Source organism: Harpia harpyja, chromosome 14 (assembly GCF_026419915.1).
Source record: "Harpia harpyja isolate bHarHar1 chromosome 14, bHarHar1 primary haplotype, whole genome shotgun sequence".
Taxonomy (NCBI): Eukaryota; Metazoa; Chordata; class Aves; order Accipitriformes; family Accipitridae; genus Harpia; species Harpia harpyja.
Window position 1 is genome coordinate 9,398,825 of NC_068953.1, and position 20,255 is coordinate 9,419,079.

The following is a 20,255-nucleotide window of genomic DNA, read 5'->3' on the forward strand; positions in this document are numbered from 1 at the left end:
ATCCCAAACAAAGCAACTAATTAAAAGGTCATACGAAGAGCTGCTATTCATCATAGCAGGTATTGTACTATTTGGGCATATATTTTGCATAAGCAGAACAAAATCACTCAGAATACATTTAAGGAATAATTTTGACATGCTTCTGTGATGCGAATCTGGGTCCTTTTTGATTTATAATCCTGAACGTTAGCAGATCACAGGAAGCTGAGATATGATAAGAACTTCTTAGACTTAGGCCTTTAATTCATAAATTCTTTTGCCTTCTGATGCTCCCTGCTATAACAGCTCACCATTAGCAGTCAGAATTACCTTCTTAACTGCTGCATAGCAGATAAAGCTTGGCAATTCTATTGTACACAGCATAAAGAGAGTCACAAAGAGATTAAATTAATTCCTTTATGTCATAAATGAAGTCTGTAGCATACATCAAACAATCACAGAAAACAGGTCTGAAAGGTTGTTCTGTTCACCCTGTCTCAAGGCCGAATCGATTATTTTGACATCAATCATATTTGACAGATCTATGTCTAACCTACCACAAAATGACCTGTGAAGATTTCAAAAACTTCCCAGACAATTTATTCCAGTACTCTACTTTGCTTAAAGCAAATAAGCAATCCTTAACATTTAACTAGATCTCCTTCTATGCAACAGAAGTTTATTACTTCTTGCATTAACCACATGCAAGAAAACTTCTTCGAAGCTATCTTTTAAATTTTTGAAGATTCCTGCATGTCTCTTGAGTCTTCTCTTTAGACTAGAGTGCAGAGGATTTCATTTTTTTTTCTTAGCAGTCATGTTTTTGAACCATCTCATCATCTGCACACTTTCTGCATTCCTTCAAACTGATCCATATCTTTCTTGAAATAGATTGACCAAAATTGATGCCTTACCAGTGCTGATGACTTTGCATGACTTCCAGATGATATTCCTGTTTATCAATATGACATTTGTGTATTTTACAACATGACACTATTAATTTATATTTAGTTCATAAATAGCAACATACGTAGATAGTTAATTTAGCAAATCTTCTGTTCTGATATTTGTAGGTAGAGCACAGGAGAGCAAATACAGCCTACCTGAACAGCTACCAGATAGGCATGTAGTGCCATGATTTTGTTTTGGCATCTCACCATTATTTAATAAACATATCTTTTATATTTCTGTATTTGTTATACTATGGAGCAAAACATTTAGATGCTGAATTAATGAAATATACTCCCTCTGTCTTTTTGATGTGGAACTGCTTTAATGAAGGACACTTACCAAGAGGGTAAGGAGCAAAGGTGTTCGGTGAAGACTGTTGCTCTTTGGTCTGCAGGTCAGGTAGGCCGGGAGCCTGGGGATGGGGTGAAAAGCTATCCATGGCTGATTTGCCTGCAGAGGGGTGCAAAGATAGATGTGGAGGGGGAGGCTGCTGCTTCATAAGCAGGGCCTGGGCCAGCTGGCGCTGGTGCTGCTGGATCTGCTGCTGCATGTTATTGATTGTACGTGCAACCTGACAAGGGGAGGTGGGGGGTGGGGAAAAAAAAAAAAAAAAAAATCAATAAATGCTCAATTGAACAAAAAGACACTAGATTTCTTGTGCCTTTCTCTACAGTGAAATAACACAATAGATCTCTTTACAAATAAAAATTGACCGTATTAAGGGTTGAAGAGCTTTCCTCCAATAACTGAATGCTGTGAAATAGCTTTATTACTCTAGCATTTTCCTTTTCAATACTCAAGCCATGCACTATATCATTGTTTCTAAGGATGCTTTAGCTGCTCTGGTATAATGTAGTACAATCTCTTTAAGCTATTGAAACCAAACTGTAATGGAGAGATTGAACTGGCAGGCAAACCTACTTGCTGCTCCTGTTGTCTCATGGGTCCAGAAACATTACGCTGAGCCTGTAACATCTGCTGCTGGATTTGTAAACGTTGGTACGCCTACAAGACAGAAATGAGAGGTCAGAGGTCCTAACATATACAGTAAGCCAAACAAACTTGCTTGAACAGCTCTGGTACATTATAAATTAGAAAAGACAGAAACATTGGAGTTTTCTGAAAACAGTCAATGAAGCAAAAGTAGGAATCTTGTTACAAATGTATTTTATTATAGATATAAGTCCAGTGTTCGTTTTTTTTTTTTAAACTAAACATGTCAATAAACTGATGAGTAAGTTTGTGAGCAGTAAGTGATCATTAAACATAGGAACCTATTTTTTTTCTGAAAAGATTGTTACACAAAGCAGAAATTAAAATAGAAGTTTATAATATTACACAAATAGGATAAATACCAACAGTTATTTTTGTTTTGGCCTTTTTGAGTTCTGACACTTTGTATTTAATCAGTTGTGATGCTTTATTCTAGAAAAATTCCACCAATTTTAATGTGGTTAACTGAGTGTCCTGGTTTCAGCTGGGATAGAGTCAATTGTGTTCTGCGAAGAATGTTGATAACTGATGTTTTCAGTTGTTGCTAAGTAGTGTTTAGTCTAAAGTCAAGGATTTTTCAGCTTCTCAAGCCCAGCCAGCAAGAAAGCTGGAGGGGCACGAGAAGTTGGCACAGGACAGAGCCAGGGCAGCTGACCCAAACTGGCCAACGGGGCATTCCATACCATGTGATGTCACATCTAGCATATAAACTGGGGGGAGTGGGGGCGGGGAATCGCCGCTCGGGGACTAATTGGGTGTCGACCGGCGGGTGGTGAGCAATTGCACTGCGCATCATTTGTACATTCCAATCCTTTCATTATTGCTGTTGTCATTTTATTAGTGTTATCATTATCATTATTAGTTTCTTCCTTTCTGTTCTATTAAACCGTTCTTATCTCAACCCAGGAGTTTTACTTCTTTTCCCGATTTTCTCCCCCATCCCACTGTGGGGGGGGTGGGGGTGTGAGTGAGCGGCTGTGTGGTGCTTAGTTGCTGGCTGGGGTTAAACCACTACACTGGGCAGTAAATTTTTTTTTCCCCAAGGTATTTCTCTGAAACACGTGAATTTAAAATCCAATTCTGTACAGATACTTTTCAAGTAGCTGTGTACTGTTCAGTTATTACCATGGCATGAGATCAGCGCTATGCTCCTCAAAACTAGGAAACATAACCAGAAATGAATAATCATATCAAACACTGTTACTAATAAAAAAGTTTGACTAGCATGTTGAGATCAGCAACCAAGCTAGTTTGTCATCCTCAATTTTATGTTTAACCCTAGAAAATACTGACTTACTGTTAGCAGTATCTCTTTTCAAAATAGTCTTAAAATCCAATTAAATATTTTCATACACACACATATATATATATATACAAAATTTGCAAATATAGCAAAAGTCCACAACTTTTCAAAAACAAGTAGTTCTTATCACATGATGCATTAAATAGACACTCCACTAATAACAGGAACTTTACCCTACACTTTATTATTTAGTGAGGCAACTGAAGAAAGTTCTCCAGGTAACTCGGGTGACCAGCACTGCCGAGTTTTCTCTCTTGTTGCGACACAAATCTCCCAGCTGGTCCATCAGTTGCATACATTCACATGTAATACACAGATTAGTGCTGTTTCAGAATATACTATGTTATTCATACTAGTACAAAGACAACTGACTTTTCAGTTCTACTGATCAGCTGTAAAGGATAATTATTCCACAAATTGCTATTTATAAAGCCTGAAGCAAAAAACACGATTTTGTTTCTTTAAAAAGAAACTCTACCAAAAACATCAGCATCTGATTGTTTTAAAGATGTCACATCCATTTAAAAATTTAGTTAGCCATTCTCTTATTTTATCTTCATGCTTCCAATTCTGATTTAGAGCTTATTTGCCATGTCTTTTAACTTACCAGCTGCAGCTGATAGAGCTGGTTCAACATCGTCATATGCTGAGGATTATTAATTGGCGAGGTTAACTGTGCAGGGCTGAGACCAATGTTTTTTGCTGCAAACTGCAAAAGCTGTGCTTGAACCTAAGAAAAAGCAGTGTATTAAACATTGTACATTTACTTTTAACGCTGGCAACTGTGTAAGCCGTTAATAACAGTCACAAGACATCAGCTGGAAAATATTACAATTACCAGTGGTAGAACCATAAACTATCAAAAATTAACAAGAGGCTCTAATACAAATCTTAATAACCATACTCAAACATCCATTTATAGAAAAAGAGCTGAGAACAAACTCCTCAGCTCTCTAGAAACACGTACTTTTTGCAAAAATGAACACGAGAATGTGTCCACAAAGATAACGTATAGAATATACATGTGAGAACATCTTACCCATGTAACACACTTACTGGCTAGTAAATTAATCAACGCACAGCTGCAAAGCCTCAGGAACATGACAGAATGCATATGGAGAGGAGAGTGCATATGCAAGAGTTCCAGGGAAAGGGAAAACTCATGAGTGGAAGTGTCGTCTAACCTGAGGGGATAGAAACTGAGGCACTTGAGCACGAAGACTAGGCTGGGATGAATTAAGAGGTTGCACTGGCGGTTGCTGCGGCTGTTGCATGGTCCTGGCTTGTGCTGCTCCGCTATTGCCAAACATACCCAGATTGCCACTCGGTATCTACAGCAGGACAAGACAGACATTGGCATTTAAAGACATCACTCAACGTATAACCTGGAAGTTACTTATCTGTGCAGTCTTTATCCTCGGTGATTAATTATGACAGGTGCAGATAAAGAAACCAGTACATACAGACTGTATTGTCAATCAGGTATGGCAAAGATTGCCATGTACTCAACATCCCAAACCTCCAAAACTTTGTGCAGATGCCTGAACAAAAGGTAGCTGAAGTTGAAGATCACTTTTATAAGGATGCATAACCCTAGAGGGTCACAAGATGAACAAAGAAAAGTACTCGCCAGAAAAGTTTATTTGTGCAGCAAGGGACAGGAGAATGGAGTCATTAAACTCACAGCATCCTAATCCTTAAATTATCTAGGCAGTTTTTATACTTAGTCATTTTACAAAGCTACTGATAACTGACATGCTATTAGTGCAGTCTCCGCTTCTGAAAGATATGCTTAATGGGCTGTAAGTGCTGGACAAGTATTGCCTTTAGAAAACTAACTTTGAAAGAATATACATCATAAAAGCCACCATATAACAATACACAGTTTTTCTGTGTTGTTACTTCTTATCTTTGCTGGAACTTCAATTTATATGGCAAAAATAACCTTTTCATAATCAACAGTAGTTCATGGCCTCTCAGTCTTGTGGTGTTTATCAATCTTCCCCTCCATCTCCTTTCCTTTTCTTTCCCTTTCAGCATGTTCTACCCAGGGGCCAGAACATCCCTCTTGCCGCAATGCTCTATTTGACCAGAGGTGCTAGAAGCAGTTTCTTTCTTAGCACCTGTCAAACCTATGAGCTGCCTTGACACTTACAGCAGGAATAAAAAAAGCCCCCATCACTTCTGACCCATCTCATCACTGAATAATTATGCCAGCCAGGAAAAACGAATAAGAGCAATGTCTTTGCCTTAGAGTCTGTGACAATTAGCAACGCCTCAAAAAAAGAAACCTCACGTCATCAAGGCAGAGCTATACCAGGGTTCAATGGTATAAATCCGTAATACCACAGTCTCTTCTCAACGTATGTGTGTATTTAGCAGGCTAATGTGAAACGTTTACACAGCAGGTAGCTTCTCCACTGATACTTCACATGAACAAAGGCATTGCACACACTTTCAGTTTAAACCACAGTTTTCCCCAGGGAAGTGATGGGCATTAGCAGCAAATCCAAGAGAGCTGAAATTCAACTTGGGATCTCCCCCAACAGCCTTACCTGTCTAGAAGAATTCAAGTTTTGCATGCCCAGCCCTGAGGCAATCCCGCCCAGGGTCTGATTAGGGAGTGCACTGTTTGAAAGGGGGAGCTTCAGGCTTGGTGAAGGCAAAAATGGTGAAGTAGTGGGCTCTTCCACTAGGCCGCCATCCTGATTGGAGAAAGAAAGGGTGAGCTGTGTGCGGTGCCCAGGAGCAGACAGCGCACAAAATAGTGTCCCATGGAAATATAAAAGGGCATGGATGAATAAAAATATTTAAAATAAAAAAGGTATGAATAACAGGGAATGAAAAGTATGGAGTGAAGGGAGAAGAAAGAGAGAAATCGATTAAGGTACTGTTTTTCTTTACTTTGTTACACTTAATACCCAAATGCACAATCACCCTCACCCACCTCTCCAGAAGGAAAGGAGGGATTCTAGCAACTGATCGCGGAGCTATCATGCAGCTGTCTCCTCCTCCCCCCTTAGATTTTCTCCTCTCTTCTCCACCAGATTAAAAGGTGAAAAGGGAAGAGACCCCACACACTTCAGGGAAGTCTTCTGCTAGTTTGCTAAACTCTCAGCAGTGGAGCACAGACATAAAACATACTGCTTTTGCTAAGCCAAACTTGGGAAAGGCCAGATCGGCTTATTAGATATCAGTCTGCATTTGGTTCCACATCATAGCTCTGCTCTTAAAAAAGCATTTTTGCATTAATCCCCTTTCCTGAGACACACGAGCCTCTTAATATTCACATAGCACAGAGTTATTATTATCCACTATGAAACATTACACTCCAACACACCCAAGGAACACAAAAATACTTAAAAACAATAATGATAAACTTGTCTGCATAGCCTTCCTGGGAAAGCGATTAAGATACTGCCTGAACATCCCCCAGGAGGCAGCAGATTTTAGCAAGACATAAGGAGCCCCCTCTGATAACCAGGCTGTAAGGAACCAAGGTTGAACATGGATACGATGCACAGAAGGCAGTCCCCGCAGGGGGCAAACAGCAAGTCAGAAAATAAAATAAATCATATAATCCCCAATCAAACAGGTAGGTATCTAGCTAGTATTACAGTGGGGTACTGAGTTCTATCTCAAACTGTGCTTTGATGTCTGGGAAGCCTGCGGCAAGCATGATCAAATAACACTGTGTACAAAGTAGAGCTCCAAAAACAGGCAGAGTGAAAAATCTTTAATTTGCAGTGTGCTGGACTGGTGTTTTTCAGGCAATATATCCACTGCAAAGAAAGGCTTTTAAATAGGTGAGGACCTAGGTTATTTCAACCAGTAAATTCAATGCCCCAGAAGATTGAGAGATACTGATAAGCCTCCTTTGTTAAAAAAGCAGCCCAGTCCACTAACCAGATACCCAAACAAATGACCTAATGCAGCAAGCACGCTCTGTAAATTTTATGTTCTAAGTTAATCCTGAAAAATGCATTTTCAACAGCTCTCCTTTGATGCAAAGAAAAAGTTTCTTTACTATCAGGCAAAGTGACACTTGACATGCTATCTGACTATCCTGAGGGGGACACTGACATTTTCTAATGATATCCCCAAGGCCTTTCAGCTCAAGATATTTCACATTCTGCTGGACATCAGTCACACTCCACAAACAACTGCAGCTTGCATGACAGTAACAGGTTCAAGGATTTCTCCTTAGATCACAGACATATGTTTACAATCCTGCCCTTCCCCCTTTAAAGTGAAAATAATTTCAAGCTTCATGCGTGCTCTCTCCTTCAGATGCCATTGTTTCCTATGTGAACAGACCTATTGACCATGAAAGACCAATGCAATCCCCCCCTGCCCCCAAAATTTATTCAAGTCTTGTCTCATTGACATTATTTTTTCTCATTTTGGAAATAGGCAGTGCCAGGGACGCACTGGTGGTGCACAAGCCACGCAAGAGACCCAGGCATCTAATTTCCAGAACAGGCAGACTCTTGCTGCAAGGCCACCTTCACAAGTGTCTTCCTTGGCTGAACTGCAGCAAAAGTCTTTTGTAGCAAGTTTGTAACACATTTGCTTTGTTCTACTTTGTTAAATTTGAACTTGTCATAAGGTGCCAACTGTGCTGCACAAATCTGTGCTCTGTAAGTGGAACTGAAATCAATTCATTTAACAAAGTATTTTAGTCGGTCAACACAAAGTACTCATAAGTCATTCTCGACCTAGACTAGGTGATACCTTTACTGCTGACAATGGTTGGTGACCCATTATTTTTCAGGCTCCTTTATGTAATAATTGTTTCCTGAAGAGTAATCTTTTCTACCTAACCTTTCCTCTTCAGTGATTTTCTCACAAATTTATGTTACGTTTCTCTGTCAGGCTAATCAAACAAATCGCCTACATCTGAATTGCCAAAATTATGCTCAATCCAGCACTGCTTTTAACTTTTTTGAAGGGACTTGACACAACTGTAAAATCCTACCGGTAGTAGTATTTCCTTCTACAGTTATCCAACACAAAGCACCACACTGGTGCTCAACAATACATTACTTTTAGGACTTTGAAAGTCTCTCACAATAGTCTCATGTACCAAATATGACAATGCAAGTGGCGTTACTCCATGATTTTTTAGCCCTGTGAGATACGGACAATTTAGTAGACGATACCCGGACACTTTGGCAGTCACCTGCCAACAACTGCCACTTCGTGAATCAAAATGTCCCAACAGACAGGTGCAAGACGTACGAATTTGCCAGAGGTCTTTATACAAAGCCAGTTACAGAAGTAGTTAGTAGAAAATACACATTAATAACTTCTTAAAACAGAAAAATAACTTTTCCAAAAGAAGAAGTTAAAGTAATAAAATCTCACCCCAAAATAAGTTCTCTTCAAATCTGACAGGAGTTAGGTACAGGCAAAAGAAACTTGCAGGAAATGCGGTACTCAAAGAAGTACTCGTCATTGGTATTTTTAATTTTGAAAACATGGGAATATGAAAAAGGTTTCAAAATTTGCAAGTTCAATAAACAATCACTGGATCATAGGAAGCAGAGATGGACGAAAGAATAATTTAAAAGTCAACCTTAAAATTCTAATGATCATCATCTAATTGCAAGGCCTACAAAAGTGCTTCTGCATAATGATAAAACATCCCATTCATCTCCCAAAGACAAAAACCAGCCACACTCACCAGAGACAACTGGGATCAGAATGTGAAGGACAGGTTGAAAAAAAACCCAACAAGCAGTATGTTCCAATTAGAAATGGGGAAAAAGTGTAGTCAGAATGTTTCTGGAAGAACCTGATCGCAGCCAACAGGCATAAAGGCTTGTAGACCTGGATTTCTCAGTAGTAGAGAGAAAGAGCTGATCAGTGAATAAGACAGCAGTGAAAAGGAGACTTAATTTGCAAGGCGAGAATTTCTTGGTCTCCTATAGGCTCAAGAATTTGGGAGACAGTTTGGAAGCAGCATTGGGGCAAAAGAAGACAGGAGACTCTGCTGGCAGTATGGGAGAAAGCAAAAAAAACCAAACCAAAACAAAACAAAAAAACCCCAAAAAACAAAGATAGAGGAGAGCAGGAAGGAAAACGAGTCTGCCATGGACTAACAGAAGCCCCACAGAAGGCAAGCTTGAGCTAGTGCCAAAGCAGGCTGATGTTACTTCTCTTCAGAGAGCTGACCTGACTTTTGATCACATACATCTAATACTATGGTCCAGAGTTCAACACTTGCATCTGATTATGCTAAAAAATTGACATCTCTATATGGTTCAACATTTTTAATTATGGGGTGGTCAGTGCAGATCAGCAAACCACATTTTTCTTCTGAGCTTAGAAGAACACTTGATAGGTGCAGTGAGAATACACACCACACTTGAGTCCCGGTACTCAGGAGTGGTACCCAAGCCAAATTCCTACACTTTAAGAAAAGATCCTTTGAAGCACTTGGGGCTTATTTCCAATATTTTTAAGGATGCTTCCAGGAAAATCTTACATGCTTTTATTACAAATTTGATGGCTCCAGAAGACATCAGGTAATGTCTTCAAGCAAACCCGATACCTAAGTACAGCATGCTGACCACCAAGTGTAACATAACATGGTTGAGATCACGTATCAGGGTACTGCTAGGCTGGATCTTTATTTCCTCAAAGCCATTGGGTTTTGTCCCTCCTCCTTTTAGGGTGCTACAGGGCAAGATAACATCCTGAAAAATAATACAATTAACAAAGCACTGAGTGCCAGAGATTGACTCAGTGTGACACAGAATAAAGAGTATCTGCAGCAAGCATTGAGGAACAAGTAAGAGCAAACATTCAGAGGTGATGTTTAGTTGCACGGACCACTACTAATCCAGAGAGAACAGGGAGTTCAATAGGTCCAGAAGCAAATGTCGGGGCTGGAAATTCTCTCTCCTCAAATGCATAATGTTAAAAAAACAAAAGTAAGTGCTGGCTTTACCTGTCAGAGAAAATGCAGGAGAAAAGTCATGGAGTCTCAACTCAGGTGAGCTGAGAGAATCAGCTGAGAAAGAGTGGTCGCAATGAGCATACTAACCCAACTTACAATTTCATTACAAGAAACCTCGCATAACTTATTGTAGACTCAGCAAAGCCAAGCAAAAGGATAACGACTTGATAAGACAATAAGTAAAATAAGGAATGCTGGCTGGAGTGCTTTGTGCAGCTGTGTGGAGAGCTTGTTCACCAACCAAGGATGACCTGAGCAGGAAGCGAGACAGCTCCAGGCTCATGCTCTGAAATAGTACCTCAAAGGGCAAAAAGGTTTTGGAAAAGAGGAGTTGCTCTAGTAGCATGAGCTGTAAATCTGGAAAGAATTTCTTTGGAAAAAATATCTATTCTTAGAGTAGAAACTGTATTTGTTTAATTCACTTAGCAAGTTGCTCAACACTCCAATAGCTAACAAATACAGTTTGGGATTATTTCCTTTGTTATAGTAAAGTCACTGCGACAGATTATGCCTAGACTGACAGATTTTACTTGCTGTATGGATATTAATGATTCTAGTACTCCCTTCTCAATAGTTGTGTTTAACATATGTTTCCGTAATTACGCATCATGCTGCACATAATGCATCTCTCTGGCAATAATTTTACTGCTCAAGATATTGTTACCCTAGAAAAGAAAAGGTTAACTGGCATGCATGCATGAATTTTGTGACCTTCATCAGGAGAGAGAGATCTTTCAATTAACATATTCATTAAAGTTTGCCATAAGCAAACAGATTTGCCATAGTTAAGAATGAACTTTACATGGCAGGAAGAGAAAAAGAAGAAGAAGAGCCAGGTCGAGCTTTACGCTGTAGGAAATACACCATCAGTTTAGCCTGGTTTATGGAACAACAACATAATGGACAACACATCATTCCATAAGTAGGGAGCCCAGAAAGAACAATGTTGTTATTCCCCCAAAAGCAGAAAAGCAGTTTTCTAATATATAATCTTTGGGGGAAAACTGCCATGACACTAGATTACACAGAACTGTGGCAGCATTTAACTAGCACAAAAACTTTTGATATTTAAGGACCCTCTAAAGCAAGTTTTATATAGATGTTAATTTTTTCTTATTAATATAACTAACCTATAATTATGTACAATGCATGTGTTTAATCAAATTAAGTTGTTTACACTTTGCATCATACCAGCACTAAAACTAAGCAAACTGTTTAGACTGTGATGACAGCAGAAATAGTAACAGTCATCATTAAAAGGTCAGTATTTATCAGATGTCCTAGCATAGCGCCATGCTAATTTTCTTAGTGCAACACCTGGGAACCTGTCACAACACAAGCTATAACTTTAAGGATAACACTATAGTTAAGACTATAAAAAAACCACAAGGTGGAGGACTGGAAAGATAATAATTATTCAGGGTCAGTAAATTTTTTAATACAGCCTGTGTTAACAAGACTAGATACCATTACTGCCCCACATCCTGTAAACAGCTTATGTAAAATGAATTGGTTTCAGCACAGTTTGTGAAAAGCACTGATTTCTGCATTCAGAAACCACCACGACCCATCTTTATGAATACTTCAAATAACCTGTAAAATAAAGAATGGCACCAGAGATTGTTCTTTCCTTATTAATAATTTTCAGGGGGATTCTGAGGTGATTTGATGGGTCTCTTTGTAGGACTTTCTATCAGGTTGTAAATCTCATTTCCTATTGAAGATCTGTCTGCACTTTTCCCTACATCCTTTTCTTTAGTCACTTTGAATCTTGGACACCACAAACTTCTGTCTCCTCAGTCATTAAATGGTGCTGGAAAATTTGTCATACGTGATCACAGAAAAGGAAGCTCATCAGAGAAGCTATTTATGACTGTGCGTGTCTGCTCTTTCACTTAAAAATACCTCAGCTCCTCATTCTTATTTAAGTACTGAACTTTCACTGAAATCCATAAGGAGCTCAAAACTAAAACAGGAATTAGGAGCCTAGTTCTTGAAGATTTTGGCCTTGGTCCTGCCTGATCGTTAATTTGGGCAAGGGTCACTGACTCCCTGGACTCTTACAGAATGAAAGGCTTTCTGTGCTCCGTTTCTTCGTCTTTCCTATTTCCAGTTCCATTGCATTACTGATTCCTTAGTAAGTTTTCTTTTCAAGTGTAACACTGGGAATGACCATTGTTTATTTCTATGTGGGAATCAAATCATTGGTCCTTTCCGCAAGGACTAAATTCCCCACAAGATTAAATAAAGAGAAGAAAAAGAATAAAGCAATATGGAATTATCTATCACATTTCTCTCTACAGCTTTCTAAACAGACAGTAGAAATCATCAATATTTCTACACTGTGTACATTTCTGACTTGTATATCACATTCATATTTCTAAACTTACCTTGTCAAGGAAGGTGGGGCGGTCCATGGAAGACTCTTTGGAGATTGGTGGTGGGCGGCAGCCAAGGGGTTTGGTGACCATTCCATTATAGTCGGTCACTCCCATTCCACGCTTGTCCATTTCCACCTTCTTTTCCAGCAGAGCACCTTCAGAGAAAGGGGAAATATATTGAAAAAGGTGACACAAAGACAGTGAATTTGCCAACAGTAGTTCAGAGAAGCAGGTCTTGCTTACAAAAGCAAAAGCTAGAAAATAAATATTATCCAATTGATCTGGATAAGATCAAACTCTCAGAATCATGAATAGTTCCTGTGTTGCTTTAAAGAAAAAAAAAAATTTAGTTACACACATACTTACTCATGGCCTGATCGAGATTCATATTGTTGCTCTTCAAGGCCTCTTCTGCTGGCTCTCTCTGTCAAAAATACAGATTATGTTAAGAGAAAAAGTAAGCATGCTTATATGATTTCAAAGCAAACTGAGACAACAGATACGTCCCTTAAATACTGGATTTAATATTTACTCAGCAGCACAAAAAATGTCTATGCACATTTTTTTCCTGCTTTTAGCAAGTCCCACAACAGTTAGTTGTGTTTCAGTTAGTTTCAGTTTGTCAGGTAAGTACCAGTTCTACAAGGTCAAATCATACTGTTCTGTTTAAATTTCTTCCTGTTTTCTATGGACAACTTAAGTATCACTATGATATGCTTTTCTCTAAAAAATACAGATATACTCTAATTTCACCTGTTTTAATAAGAAAAGGGGAACAGGAGTGGAATTATGACTGAAATTCAAAGTAACACCTGTTGTTATAAAACTCTGAACTTCAAAAGATCTATAAATGTCATCACACAAAGTGTATCATCAAGTAATTTCAGAGAGCACTCTACTAGCTTATTGTAGATTTCTGAAATTAAAGTAAATGTCTAAATGCAGGTAACAGAACTACTTCCTGGCCTGAAGAAGAGGCTGAAGATCTTTTTGTAGCTATGCTCTGAAACATTGAAAGTCAGAACTACAAGCTACAAAAGCTGAGCCACAGATGTGCTAGCTATGAACACTACTCACAGGGAAGCCCATGTCTGTGAGCTGTTTTATCAGACGGTTCATGATCCAGGCCTCATCTTGCTTGCTAGATGTCTTCATGCCCTTGGTAAATAAATGGGAGAGATTCTATTAATGGTCTGGTTCCCATATTCATACTAGTGAGATGCACATAAAATATATGGTAAGTTTTTCTTATTAATAATACATGCTACTGAAAGATATATTAGTACATTAATTTAGAAAGTATTGAAGAACCCTCCGAACAACGTAACTACGATTCTCTTCCCCCACAAAGTGTACAAATTTTAACTCAGCTGAATAGGTGTTCAGTGTACTATTTAGTATTTGATTTGCTGACCACTGAATTAAAGCCACCTTTGAATTTACGTATTTCATTTTAATCCTTGGCAGAAAGACATAACGAAATAAAAGTTTCTGAAATAGTACAACACTTCCTGAAAAACATTCCCAAAAACAAGTTTGCAACCTTGAAGTTAAGAATGTTACTCAGTGTATTTTCTTAAAAACAAACAAGAGCATCTAGATAAACACCTTTAAAAGATCTCTGTGCAGCTTTTCTATCACAAAATCCTTAAGAAGTCTCTTCCTTTCAGTTCTCCAGAAAGTACCAAGGGACAAGCGTGGATTTGTTTTGGGCTGCGGACAGTACAAGAAACAACCATACTTGATCAAATCACCAGCCTAACTGTTGGCTAATGGAATAACAAACAAACTGGCTAAATGCATTCCCAATTCCTTTAAGTTACAGCCTGGCCTTGTCCTGAAATAAAGACTGTGCAATGGAAAACTTCCTAACATAATTGTCTATGTTCTTGGTTGAGTGCGGCATTAATACAAGTTTGCTTTGTTCTCATACCAGTACACACCTTACAATTATCTGTTTGTTCCTCACAAATAGGAAATAGGTATTTTTTTGTTGAACCACTTCATCACAAACTACTGTTTACTTTTCTACCACCATGAAAAGTGTCTGAAAGCCCCCTTAACACCTTTTATGTTTCTGTTCATACATTATAATTTCTTTAGAATACACGGAAGCTTATAAACTTAAGAGAAAACAAAAGCAACAACAACAAAACTCCCGAAGCATCTGACATGCTTAAAGTCAAAGATCTCCCATTTTCCCCTGGAAACAAGGTAGGCTGTACTTGAACCACTGTAGTGGCAAGCTGTGTCTGTGTTCAGGTGTCAGAGGTCTAATTTAAGAGTTCAGGTATAATGCAACAGAAAATTTGTGACAACTTAATCTAGAAATGTTATACTAATTCCACTCTTTTCTAGAGAGTATCTTTATTTTTGTCCTACCTTTTGAAGTCCTTTCTTTGGGGCATTCCCCCAGGAATTACAGGAGGAGCTGCTCTCTTGTGAAGCAGTATTATTCCACATATCTCCTTCTTCATCTTCCCACTGACTAGTACTGAGATTCACTTCATCCCCACCACTGCCCCAGCCTTCTTGCATAGATTTTGAAGCTGGAGGGAAAGGGAAGAGGGAGAAGAAAAATCTTAATTCAATTTTCTGCAAATTTTACAGAAATATCCTTTTATGCCATATCCAGTATGCTAACATTTGAGTATTTTCAAGAGATATAGAGGTTCATCAAGTAACTTAATTGGCATTAAATGATAAGGACGCCTTCTTTGAAGCTAGCAAAAAAAGAAAAGTCCTCTGAATACTTTATAGAAGAGAAAGTCCAGAAACAGCAAGTCTTGCTTTTTCCTGAACAAGATCTGTGGTCATGGTCATTCCAGTCTCCTAGGAACAAGGAACCAAAAGTATGACCACACACTTGTTAATTGCTATTTTGCTTTCAATGAATCTCACAATTTTAGCTGCTACATTCTCCAATGAACAAAACCAAATTTTGAGGTCATTAACGGTCAGAAACTCATTCCCATCTCATAAGAATGGAACCTGAAAGGAGCACGTGGGCTGCAGGGAACACTTCACATTCAGTGACGAGGTTGAGTCACCTCATTCAGTTTTATTCTGTTTAAAGCTGGGATTACTCATCTTAAAACCCTTCACTCCTCTTTTTAGGTTTTCTGGGCCTTCTATCTCTCTCTCAGTATAGTATTTTGCAGGAGTGAAACCTAAAGACTTCCACAGCTGAAACAAAACACAGTCTAAAACAAGCACTGTAGCCTTCAGGGCATTTAGAGATGGAGAATTTTTATCAAATAACATTAGTTAGGAATCGTGAAGCAGCAAGTAGTTCAGCATATTCCTGAACCTGTGAACAGTTTTAATAGCTGAAGAAGATATCCACTCCCTCAGTTTAACCGAATAGTGAGGTTATGACTAGTCATTCTCATGTGTTGCTTTTCCTACCAGAATCAATCCTATCTTGACTGAGCTCAGTTGCTTCTCATACCAATACAGGTTTCTTTTAGGCACCCAGGGATAAGTACTATTCACATTCTTCTGCAGTTTCAGCTTCCTGCATCTCTACTACACTGCTTTCAAAGTATACAAAAATACCCTAAGGAATACCTTTAAATTTACTGGATCGATGCACTGTATTCATATTTTTTTATGAATTTGGTATCTGGAATATCAATATTTTGAGACAGCTAATGTAGTTTGGGGAATGAAATTACTAAGACAGTCTCTGATTTATATGCACAGAAAACCAGAAGTGCTGTTTAAAAATACCAGCAGAAACAAACACACTTTGCCTTTTTTCCCCAGTCTCTTATGACAGTGACACTGACGCACGTACCTGGTTTGCACAGTGCTGGGGCAGCAGCTGGAGCATTTGTTCTTCCATATGTCCCTGCCGACTCGGCAGGATTATCTCCCCACCCTGTACCACTGCTGGGGGGTTTCCCCCATGCTGAAGTGCCATTATCAACTGCAGCAGAAGGGGATGACGGCTCTCCCCAAGAAGCTTCGGTCTTTGAGTGGACAGTAGGCATTTCTCCCCAGCCTGCTGAAGCAAGGGGAAAGAGAGAAGAACAGTGACGAGAGGAAAAGTTTCTTTTGTCAATAATTTCAAAGATGGACATTTTATTTAAGTGTTTTTCTGGAAAGAGCATGAACCAGTAAGTAGACACAGTGATTCTAATTAAGCATATTAAAAAAACCCCAAAGCCTTTGATTTGGTCTCAAAAGTTTTTTTCTTAATTGAATACTAATGCCTAGTTGTCAAGACAGAAAGAGTATTTTTTAACATAGCCAGAAGCAGCCAGGCTGCCACATGAGCACCAGATGTGGTCCCCAGGGAGCAGTTGCTTACAATGTGACTTCTCAGAGCAGACCAAACAGGGCTTGGGGAGCACACGCAGCAGTGGGAGCATTCAGGAGACCACAACCCAAATTTGAGTTGGGTCTTGCTTCACTGAAAGATTTTAAGCTATTTAAATTCCTTTTAACTATTTACAGATTATCAAATCTCTTTTCTGATGCCCTACGAGTAAGATGGTATTTGTTTGTTACCACTTTCAACGTAGATCATATATGTTGTATGCATTCCTTAAAGCTTTTATTACAGCTCGTGGTTGACTGTGTCCCTATATACCCCTTCATCACTGAGCCCCTACATTATAATAAGTAGGATTTTTAAGGAGAACTAGACAAGACTGCAATTAGAATCTATAGTCAAATCATGAGGAACAGCAGGTAGAAGTCATTGTTTTCCTACAGAGTATTATTTTAACTCATTGAAAGACGTAAGCTACCATAAAGAAACAGCCTTAGTCTGGCTTGGCTTGAAGGTAATGCGCTTAAATCCATATGACACCGATTTCAGCACTGAAGTTGAATGTGCCAGGAACAGCCATATAGCCTCTAGTCCTAAAGAGCAACACTGATCAACACAGCTAAAATGTAAATTGAATTTAAAACGACCATTACCGCTTAAAAAAAGTTTTTTCTGAAGAGACAGACTTGGATCATAGATGGAGTTCAAGGTACTTTTAAAAAATATACAGGAGAGACGGATACGTAACAGGCAAGAAAACAAAGTTTTTACATATACCTAATATTAACCTATTTTTCTACAATTATCACAAAAAGCATTCCATTGCATGACAACCGAGATCTCAACAAGTATTGCAGAATTCAGTCTGCTTAAAACTTCCACTGTTAATGAGGCTGCTAATTCAGAAACTCGTTCTCTTTTCATTGGAGATTAATATTATTAAGTCCAGGTATTTTATTTTGATCAACTACTGCCCTGCCAAATCTGTAACTTCTGGCAGCTCACAATATGGAACCGGATCTGGTAAGAAAGAAACTTGGGTTTTGCTACTACCCAGAAAAGAGTGTAGTTTCTGTTTTCAGCTGATTTTTATAATTAAAGGACTAGATGCCTACTTTGCTGCAGCACTATTCCTTTTATGCTCCCCAATGCTATCTGCAGAAATACTCTGGGAAGGTTTCAAAGAGCAGAAACATAACATTTTCTACACAAACTGACACCTAGAGTCGGTAGACAATGGCAAGGAAGTTGCCACAACAAGAAATTTATTTAAGAGTACCTTGAAATACAGTAAACTAACTAAGCAATAGTGTTTCACTGAACAACAAGTCTTTGCAGAACTTACTGATTTCAACAGAATTTCTGTTACTAGAAACTGCAGGCAACAACATACATTGCCAATAATAACTGAAACCCTGGCTAGCAGAGAAAAAAATTCCTTTCAAATAGATGGGCTCTTATCTGTCCACTGCTCCAGTGCTACCATATTACATATTTATTTTAGGCTCTATTTCTTAAAGCAACTACATTTCTCTCAGATACTAATAAAAGCGCATATGACATAAAACATATCCAAACTAAGCCTACATGTTCAGGAACACGTAGCTTAATGAAGCTCCTTCACTACCAGCAAGATTCATTGTGTTTTAAAACATACTCCTGAAACAACCCAAATTTTCATTGTTTCATTACATTGATTTCCATTTGAAACAAAAATACTGTGTTCTAAGCTCTATCAACATATCTTAAATTTCTGGTTATTTTAAAGTGTGTACAGAAGACAAACTCGCAAACACACACATGTATACAAATGAACCTCTACTTAACAAGACAACTTCCTTGGTGGTGCACCTAAAATACTTATTCAAGCTTTCTGCTTCTATCTTTAAGCCAACTTTATTTAGGGAACGCTTTATTTGAATTTCTGCCTCACTACTCAGGAGGCAACCTTGTCAGACAACTGCGTGTATTTAATCATATTGGCATCTGAAAAAGATTAACTGCAGGCAAATGAAACAGAAAACAAAACATCTCTAAAGCACCAACTAGAATACAAATACAAATAGAGGTGTGCAGAATACTAATATTTCCCTGAGTCTGTGCAACCTATACTGGAAACTCATAATTCAATTTATGAAATCAACCTTAAAACACAATTCATATATTGAAAAGGCAAAGTGTGCTAACATTGTATAATAAAACCTCAAAAGAACTGGTCCTTCAATGCTCCCTACTATAAATTCAACAACATTGATTAAAGACCACAGATGTGTAACGTCCAAGTTATTTTGAGTTAAGTGCTTTAAATGCGCTGAGCAGTAAATAATACGGGATTACAAATAATGAGGGAGCCAGTCTTTACTAAAAGAGAATACTTGCAAGTACATAAAAGCAAACAAAATGCATCAACTAAAAGTTTTCAAAACTATCTTAACAGATCAAATTAAGTGCAGGAAATTAGTAAATAAAACCTGAAGGCTGCTGGAGAAATAACTTGTGCACTGCAAAAATTAACCTGTATGTAAATTCCAGGGTACTTCTCAATCACAAACCTGTTTTCACCTCTGTGTTAAGTACCTGCTGTCTTAACGTTACTATCTCTCTGCTACCTTTTTATGACTTCATATGACTCTATTTTAGAAACTTAAAAAGGTGAATAAAGTTACATTTTTGAATGAATGATGCAAAATTCTACAGGTGGAAGAAGAAATTTACTTTGTATTCTCCAAAGGACTCTTTTTTAAACCAGCTTTTTCCTCAATTTTTAAAATAACCTAGTATGCTGGTGGACACAGGTGGAATATTAGTTCAAAGAGTTTATAGTCCCAACAGCTTGTCTCTGGCAGCGTGACTCTTTCCAGTACTATCATATACCTCGCAATAAACACAGCTCACAGTGGCATTACAGTGGGTTGAATGAACACAAGAAGTTAGTTTTACGTTCCTTTACACAGCTGTTTGGAAGGAAAATGCCTTCACAGTGGCCTCAAAATCTGAACCTGCCTAATGTTTTCAAAAATTCTGCTCCAAGAAAACTTGTTTTACTTTATGAAAATAATATGCATTTAGGCTTTCCTGAGAAAAAGCTCTATGCCTTAAAAACCACCCAGATCTGCATGAATGTTGTTTTGCAGTAGAATGAGCTCCATTAAGGGGTTCTTTGGCAAGAAAGTGAGGTTTTAATACTGAAGTTTTTAACCACTGTTAGAACTGCAAGAAACGAAAAGATCACAGTGAGTAATAAACATGGACACATTGGCAGAGCTTTGTTTTATAGAAATAAAAACATAATTAACATTGGGCCACAGCCAACAGGAAATCCTCAAGGGAAAGTGAAATGTTAACTAAGCTGTGGCAGGATGCAGTTGTTTTCCCTCAAAACAACCCTATAGCCATTTGGATGGC

General features: G+C 38.3%; 1 protein-coding gene across 9 annotated transcripts in view; it reads right to left on the reverse strand.

Annotated features, from left to right (window-relative positions):
• Positions 1–20,255, reverse strand: part of TNRC6C (trinucleotide repeat containing adaptor 6C) — a 109,849-nt gene that overhangs the window by 15,257 nt on the left and 74,337 nt on the right. For 3 of the 9 annotated variants that reach the window (XM_052808896.1, XM_052808892.1, XM_052808900.1), the window contains 11 exons: positions 16,371–16,580; positions 14,954–15,120; positions 14,180–14,284; positions 13,649–13,729; positions 12,938–12,995; positions 12,581–12,726; positions 5,782–5,955; positions 4,411–4,557; positions 3,834–3,956; positions 1,852–1,935; positions 1,270–1,501 (listed from right to left, as the gene is read on the reverse strand). In XM_052808896.1, coding sequence (XP_052664856.1) covers positions 1,270–1,501; positions 1,852–1,935; positions 3,834–3,956; positions 4,411–4,557; positions 5,782–5,955; positions 12,581–12,726; positions 12,938–12,995; positions 13,649–13,729; positions 14,180–14,284; positions 14,954–15,120; positions 16,371–16,580 — 1,527 coding nt within the window. The remainder of the gene's footprint in view (positions 1–1,269; positions 1,502–1,851; positions 1,936–3,833; positions 3,957–4,410; positions 4,558–5,781; positions 5,956–12,580; positions 12,727–12,937; positions 12,996–13,648; positions 13,730–14,179; positions 14,285–14,953; positions 15,121–16,370; positions 16,581–20,255) is intronic. The other 6 variants (XM_052808899.1, XM_052808897.1, XM_052808898.1 and 3 more) reach the window with 4 other exon arrangements.